Source organism: Trichoplusia ni, chromosome 10, assembly GCF_003590095.1.
Source record: "Trichoplusia ni isolate ovarian cell line Hi5 chromosome 10, tn1, whole genome shotgun sequence".
In the NCBI taxonomy this organism is placed as follows: domain Eukaryota; kingdom Metazoa; phylum Arthropoda; class Insecta; order Lepidoptera; family Noctuidae; genus Trichoplusia; species Trichoplusia ni.
Window position 1 is genome coordinate 10,286,270 of NC_039487.1, and position 8,276 is coordinate 10,294,545.

The window sequence follows — 8,276 nt, forward strand, 5'->3', positions numbered from 1 at the left end:
CACACTTATTCCAAAACTGTCACTATCCAAAATTTCGTAATATCGAGATAATAACGCCATCAGTTGATCAATTTCTAACTAAAAAGAGCCGCATTGACACTTTCTTAAAAATGCCAAAAACTACTGCTAGATGGCAGTAGTCTCTTTTGCCACTAAACAAAATTCCCCACCCCGCGCAGTGCTAGACTGACGCTTAACACGAAAACACGTGTCGCCCGTACCAGAATAGACCGTTGTTGAGCGACAAACCGACACTTTGGTCATTAAGTCAGTTTTTCGGTGCCATCATTGGTAAGTAGTTATTTTTTTCTTACTCCAAAGTGACATTTTTTGTTTGGTTCACATTTTGCATTACGGTGACTTTGTATTTAAGTTAGTGGTTTGATACTAAAGTGACACTTTTTGTTTAGTGTCAATTTAGCCATAAAATGGTAAATTTTAATCGAGTTGTTTTTAAAGAAGGACCGTCATTTTACGAATAATGTCATTTTTGCGTTTAATTGATTTTGCCAAAGAATAAATGAACCCTAATTAATTACAAAAGTGTCACTTTTGCGATCATAGTGATAACATGAACTTACGACCTTTATGATTATAATAACCCTTTTATGATAATAATAGGTATATTTTTTTTAATAAATCAATTTGCATACGTAATCTTTTTTTTTTGATAGTGATGTAGTGTTTCTATTATTTTAGGTTTTTTTTAAAATGCATCGAAGAGACAAATTGTTGAAACTCGCTCTGGATCTTCAGGCAGAAAATAGCGCAGAACCATCGACCTCGCAGAAATCTCGCAGGGTAAGCTGCTCATCTTCTCAGAGTTCATCTTCCTCGAGCAGTTCTTCGTCTTCAAGTAGCGCTGCTTCTACAATTGGCTCCTATGTTTCGGGGTCAATAAAATCTTCAGATAACATTTACCGTCCCATCGCCAATTCACTATTACAAAGAAAAGTATTTGAATCTTTGCCAAGCACATCTAATCTACAAAAACATGTAACTAATCAAACTGAATTACCAAGACAAAGATCATTAAGCACCGGTTCTAGGTCTTCTACCCTTTCTTCAAGAGCAGGTGATTTTTCACCTGACGATAATGATTCTGATTATAACCCTGTCCCTGATAGAATTATCGATGAAAGCTCTGACAACGAGCAAGAAAATTTAATAATATTACCACCAAAGAAAAAACGGAAGGGTATTATAAATTCTAAAAAGCTAATAGCTAAACAATTACGTAATTCAGGCAAAGAATACGTTTCTTTATCAAAATCAAAAAAAAATGTGCCCCAGAGAAGCATGGGACCGCCTTGTTCAGAACGATGTCGTTTGAAATGTTTCGATAAAATTAATGATGGTGACAGAACGATTATTTTTGGTTTATATTGGGCAATGGGTTGTGTTACTCGACAACGGGATTTTATCAGTAAGAACTTGACTGTTATTAAACCAAAGTATAGTTACAAAAAAGAAAATAGCAATCGTAAACCAAAGCATGGTTTCCACCTAACAGTAAATGGTAAACAAATACGGGTGTGCAAAATATTCTTCAAAAACACTCTGGGGATTAATGATAGACCTATCAGAACTGTCTTAGAGAAGTTGTGTGATAGCGGAATGGTAGAATCTGACAAAAGAGGCAAACACGGAAATCAAGTAAAAGTTGTTGATGAAGTGATACAGGGTATAAAAAGTCATATTGACTCCATTCCTCGTATAGAAAGCCACTACTTAAGAAAACAGACTAGTAGAGAGTACATCGACGGAGGTAAAAGTTTATCTGATTTGTATAGAGATTATAGAAAACTCTGTGAAGAAGAAGGAAAGCCAGCTGGCGAAATACACACTTATCGTAAGATATTTCACAAAGATTACAATATCAGCTTTTTTATTCCAAAAAAAGACATGTGCGAGTTTTGTACATCTTACGAAAATATGAGTCAAATAGAAAAAGAAACTAACGAGTTGAAGTATCTAGAACATCACACAGAAAAAGAACTAAGTCGAATTGAGAAAAATGAAGACAAACAAAAGGGGCAAAAAAGTTACGTGGTTGCATGTTATGATTTACAGGCGGTTTTACCGCTTCCTATGGGTAAGACCTCAAGTTTCTACTACAAATCAAAGTTAAATGTATGTAACTTTACGATTTGTGAACTTAACAAAGACAACAGTTATTGTTATGTTTGGAGTGAAGTAGATGCTTTGAGAGGAGCCAATGAAATTGGCTCATGCGTCTTAAAGTTTATTACAGAAAAATGTCAAACAGTCGATGACCCGAATTTGGAAATTATATTTTATTCTGACAATTGTTGTGGTCAACAGAAAAATCAATTTATGTTTAGCTTGTACATGTATGCTTTAGCTAATTTGTCAATTAAGAGCATTACCCATAAATTTTTAATATCGGGCCACACTCAAAATGAAAATGATAACGTTCATTCTGTAATAGAAAAATCTGTTAAAAAATTTCTTAAATCATCTCCAATTTTCGTTCCTGACCAGTACATTACTTTAATACAGACGGCTAGAAAACGAGGTAATTCATACAATGTCAACGCTATGTCATATTCCGATTTTTATAATTTAAAAGATTTTGTTCAGCAATGTGGCATTAAGTTTAATAAAAATACTGATGGAGATGCAGTTAGACTATCTGAAATTAAAATAATAAAATTTGTCAAAGAAGATAACGGAGCAATAAAATATTTTATAAGACTTCGTTTACAGAAGATCATTTTTATGAGATTGAACAATGTAGACAAACACGGTCTAGGCGCACAATTAACTGTGTCGGGTTTCCTTTGAAACAACTGAATAATGCAAAACTGGAACTAACTTCCAGAAAAAAGAATGACTTAAGATCATTAATTGACAGTAATTTAATACCACGCTATTATGCTGAATCGTTTTACCGAAATATTTTGTGATTATTTTTTCTTTTTATATTAACTTACAGTAAGACATCCTGTTTTATTATGTAAAAGCGAGAGATGCAAGTCTGATTATGTGAATTAAGATTAGCCGAGAGAGGCAAGTGTGATTATGTGAATTAAGATTAGCCGCGAGATGCAAGCATGATAAATATTTTTTGTAAGACATTTTATGTGATATAAGAGTATCAGTAGCGCGAAGCTTAAGTATTGTTTTCTTCCCCTTCTGAAATCAAAGACTGATTAAAATGTAGAACAGAAGTTACCTCATAGAGAGTTTAGACTGATTGTTTAATAACAGATACCTAATTATTATTTAGATGTTTCCTTTTGAGATTATTTTTGTTTCTTAAATAAAAGAATGTTATTAAAATTTATTTTAATTATTTAACAGACAGTTAATAATTATTTCGTTTCTTTTTAATAAATATTTTATGTAGACGTGCATTTGTTTTATTGATCCTATGACAATAACTGTTGCATAGTCTGCAGCGTCAAATTTTTTTACGCGAAAATATTTTAGATTTCATTAAAAGTACTTTAAGTAATTAGTATAGATTAAAATTCGTAGTTATTAAACCTTTAAAAATTGAATTCCCATTCAAAAGTCGGAGTAAAACGACATTTTGAGATAAAAAATTAAAAATGTGAAAGTAAAACTGACACTATAACACAAATAAGGTAAAAACAATATTTTTCTATTCAAATTTTTTAGTTATTTTCCTCTTAAATATGAGATGTAATATCATGCTTTAATATCCTTGTCATCGAATAACGAAATTGTTCATCTTTTCTTTTCAGTGTACAAATTTCTTTAAAGAAAATTGTTTTTTTGCTCTCCTCACAAATGAGGATTTTTGTTTAGTGTCAGTATAGGTTTAAACGTGCGATATGTATCTGTGTGATCTAATACAAGACTGGCAATGGAGAGTAGCTACTGAACTTGTACTGAAACATTCATCTGTACTCATTTTACAAAGAGTTAAGGTGTGAAATGTTGTCGAAGGTAATCTCAAGAATTACTTAATCTTTTTTGGAAAAATCGTTATTAAATGAATGTTACAATATTCGTGAGTGTTATAGGTGGGAAGAACCACCCGACGACCATGTACTGTACGAGCTAGAGTTCATTTTATTTTATACTAGCTGTTGCCCGCGACTTCGTCCGCGTGGTTAGAAGATTTAAGTTATAATTTATACCTGCCTTCTATCTATCTATCTTGTAGGATTCAGTCAGCGTTTGCAATGTAAGCGCAAAAAATGAGTTTTTTTTACGACCTTGCATTAGAAACCTCAAAAATTGTAGCCTATGTGTTATTCTGATGTATAAGCTATATTGTGGTAAAGTTTCATTCAAATCCATTCAGTAGTTTTAACGTGAAAGAGTAACAAACATCCATACATCCATACTTACAAACTTTCGCCTTTATAATAGTAGTAGGATCCAGTTCAACTCTAAAATATTCATATAAAGAACAGAATATACAATAATACTAAAGCTAACATACGCTAAATAGTTGGCTTAACACAAAAGCACTTAAAAAACCTTACTTTGTATCGACATCAACGAAAACTTCTCAAAAAGAATTCATATGTTTGTATTAAACTTTTCCTCGTCTACATACTAATTACCACATTTAAAGGAATAAGTGCTTTGTCTGTAATGTTCGGGCTAAAAATTATCTGTAAGTTAATATATACTTAACGATGTCCATGAGGTATTTTCTATAAGTACAATTAGCTAAGTTCTGGGACTAACAACATGCATGGAGAGTTACAAATTGTATGCAAGGATACTTTGTATAGAGTATGGATAATTATTAGTATTGTGACCATAATGTTAATAGTTTGTGGGATATTCTTTAAGGTATTTTAATTGGTGGAATATTTATATGACAAGGTCGTGTGGTTGGTACAGAAAAGGATTCAGTTTAATTGTTTTGGTCTTCTAGGCTTACATTTCATACTTAATATATAAAGCTGAAGAGTTTGTTTGTTTGTTTGAACGCGCTAATCTCAGGAACTACTGGTCCAAATTGAAAAAAATATTTTTGTTGAATAGACCATTCGTCGAGGAAGGCTTTAGGCTATAAACCATCACGCTGCGACTAATAACAGCGAAGATATAATTGGAAATGTGAAAAAAAACAGGGCAGGTGTAAATCATAACTTATATCTTCTACCCACGGGGACGAAATCGCGGGCAACTAATAATGGCGATGTTATGTAATTTTTAGAATAATTCTTCGATTTTTGTTAAGATTCTTGTCTTCCCAAAAAAGTGTAAATTATTCAAGATTGTCGTTCTTGCTGTGAAACAAAAATGGAAAAATCTTCCGTTCAAATTTGGCTATAACAAATAAACAAATAACAAGTATCAAAAAACAAAACAGCCTGACCAGCCAACAATCGGCAAACACAAAAACAAACGCAAGAGTAATCTAAATCTATTTAGTTAAGGCGGAATCTATGGAACAGTCAGAGTTACGTGTAAGACTGCACCGCTAGCCGGCAACATTTTAAAATTGTTCATTATCATAATACGGCGATCAATATTCGATGTTTGCTACAACCAGTGAGAGCTGCATTTACATGCTGATTGCATCCCGTGCGATGTGCTACGGTCTTTATTAGGGTGACCATGAGCTAAGTATAAATGCGTAAGTGGTAGATCCACTGATAGACAGGTAATTGTAGAGTCACTTTGTAGAGTTGTTTTCTTTGTTGTTATTTATTTAATAATAGTTTACTCATGTGTGTTTTCATTGATAGCCAAGACCAGTTTTGAATCTAGAACGGAATTTCCAACCGGAGTCCTTAATCATGAAGTGGCACATGATCAGGTCAGCAACTATGAATTCATCTCAAGAGAGCTTTTATACCTATTTTATTTTAGGTGTGTGGTAGATTAATAAAAAGATATGTTTACGTAATTTTGGATTCAATTAGAAGCTACTTGGACCTCGTGTATTTTAATGGATTTATCACTAGTTTTTTTCCATCATTGTTATCGGATAGGACAATTTATCTAACAGAACAATCAATAGTTTTTTAGAAGCTCAATCAACAGTCCAATTAATATCCATAAGAGAAAAAAACTTATTTTAATAACATCGCATTATTTTAATAACAACACATTAATACAAACCGTAAATCTAACAGAAAAGCAAGTCAACTTTAATAAATAAGTCCTAAACATGCTCTAGATAGGTCATAGGACTCTACGAGCGCAAAAAAATATAAAAAGAACATCTTGACTATAAAGTCTTTATATTAAAACCCTGACAAACGTCTACAGTGTGGCTTCAACATATTAATTAGTCAATAATTTGCAAAATGCTAATGTTATGGGTCTCATTCTCTGAACTTATTTAATATTGATGTCAGAGGCTTATAAGGCACGAGGCGATATAAAGTTGTATGCCATTTATTTTGAACGTGTAAATTATAATAAAGATGTCGAAGAAAATAAGTGAATGTCATGTGCTGGACAGGCACTGATCATATTTTAAGTGCTGATTTTGTACATGATGAAAACATTATAAAAAAACCTACATTCAGAAAAAAAATACCTTTTTTTTCAGTAAATCATTAAATGACTACCCCTGGGACAACTTTTGGGTCTTGACTTTCACAGAACAAAAGACTTCTTCCTTTGCTTATGTGAACCGGGGCCGCGGTAATCTTTTTGAATAATCTCCTTCGGTACAATTCTGGTCGGTTGATGAGAGTTCGTTTAGTACACTCGTTTATTACTTATGTTTATTTTGAGAATCATATTGTTTCTTGAGAGTTCCTCTTACTCTCAGAAGCTGTAAGCTTAAAAATATAACCCGGGTGTATGATGCGGCTACATCATGACGTAGTATAATTAGATACCATGATGGGTGACTGGCCTATGTGTTCCCTTGATTGGAGTGAATTTTTATAGCGCAGGGCTTTTTAACCGACTTCAAAAAAAGGAGGAGGTTCTCAATTCGACTGTATTTTTGGAGATAGAATTAGAAAGAGGTTGGGTATATTTTTTGCCAATATTACACAGTAAGCTAAACAAGGATCACACTAATCGCATATTCTCTTTAAATTGGTTAATATAGTCTTCAAAAACAACCATAACTGAAAATAAAGACTGATATGAGCAAGACAATACTACGCCATGTTATACCCCGTCTCGTTCCAACAATAGACTCCAAGACTCCGTCCTAACATTTCCATGAATCATGGTGACCACAACTCACTTGTAAATGTCGCTTTTGCCTGCTTGGTTAAGGTTCCATATTAAAGCACGTATAGTCGGCGAAAAAACACACTTTTATTTTACTAGAAGTCTTAACACCGAGCAGTAAAGTTGCTTTTGTATACATTTTTGTAGACACACATGCTGTTGACTGTACAATTACTATTATTTTAGAAACAGAACCGTAACATCGAAGTCTTTAAGTAATATTATTGCATTAGTGGGAAAGAGATGCCACTCTAGGCCGTTTAGTGTTCTGTCACATTTCCACAACTTCAAGCATATGACATATAATAATGATAGGCCTTTTGGAATCCTGTTTCAAACATTTAATAATTAACGAAATATGTTATTTTAATTGATTATTTGTATTCATATTTTCCTTTATTAATGTTTATAGAGTAGACAATCGAGATTTTTACGATGCCCTATCATATTTAATGGGTTTTTATGAACATGACATTCGTTATAAGATTTTTATTGAAGTAGATGTTGCTGGCTGTGTAAACTGAAGAATAAAAATCAAGGTTTTATCTTTTTTGCACATCTGATGTAGAAAAATAGTTAGATAGACATTTAAAGGGTTGTTTTTTGTCAAGTCGTATTTTGGTTATTTAAGGGTAAGTTTTATTATTACTTGAGAATATTCGTGAATCTTATTTGTAATCACAAAATATCAATTGGATTTGGAAAAACAATTTTATATATAGGTTACTTTATGTAACTAGTTTTGTGTAACAATGTTATAAATAACTATTTAAGTGCTAGTTAGCCTCGCGACACAGATACGTAGAAAAAGACTTAGAAAAAAAACATAAATCTGTGTTTTGTTGCTTAACTTCGTCATTTTAATTATGTTGTTATGCCAACAAAAAAACAACTGTCTGCATATAAGCTTTGTAGCTGTATAGCTGTATAGCAGATAAACTCTGGTGACAGACGGACAGATAGACGAAAAAACGGACCAATGGCGGATACTGAGTAATAGAGCTCTGTTTTTACACTTAGAGAATAAAACCCTAAAAATTATAATACCATAGAAACAATATTTTATGTTTCTATATTTTGTCAACTTGATTCAAATTTGCTCGTTAAAGTTTTAAAAG

The 8,276-nt window shown here is 32.5% G+C and overlaps 1 protein-coding gene across 1 annotated transcript; it reads left to right on the plus strand.

Annotated features, from left to right (window-relative positions):
- The first annotated feature begins 6 nt into the window (after nt 1-6).
- On the plus strand, nt 7-2,808 carry LOC113498220. The gene is made up of 2 exons (XM_026878157.1): nt 7-291; nt 700-2,808. The coding sequence occupies exon 2, from the start codon at nt 712-714 to the stop codon at nt 2,806-2,808; it is 2,097 nt and encodes a 698-aa protein (XP_026733958.1). The 5' UTR covers nt 7-291; nt 700-711.
- The last annotated feature ends 5,468 nt before the right edge of the window (nt 2,809-8,276 follow it).

Coding starts and splice junctions, on each gene's coding strand:
- LOC113498220 (XM_026878157.1), top strand. CDS start 712: ATGCATCGAAGAGACAAATTGTTGAAACTCGCTCTGGATCTTCAGGCA.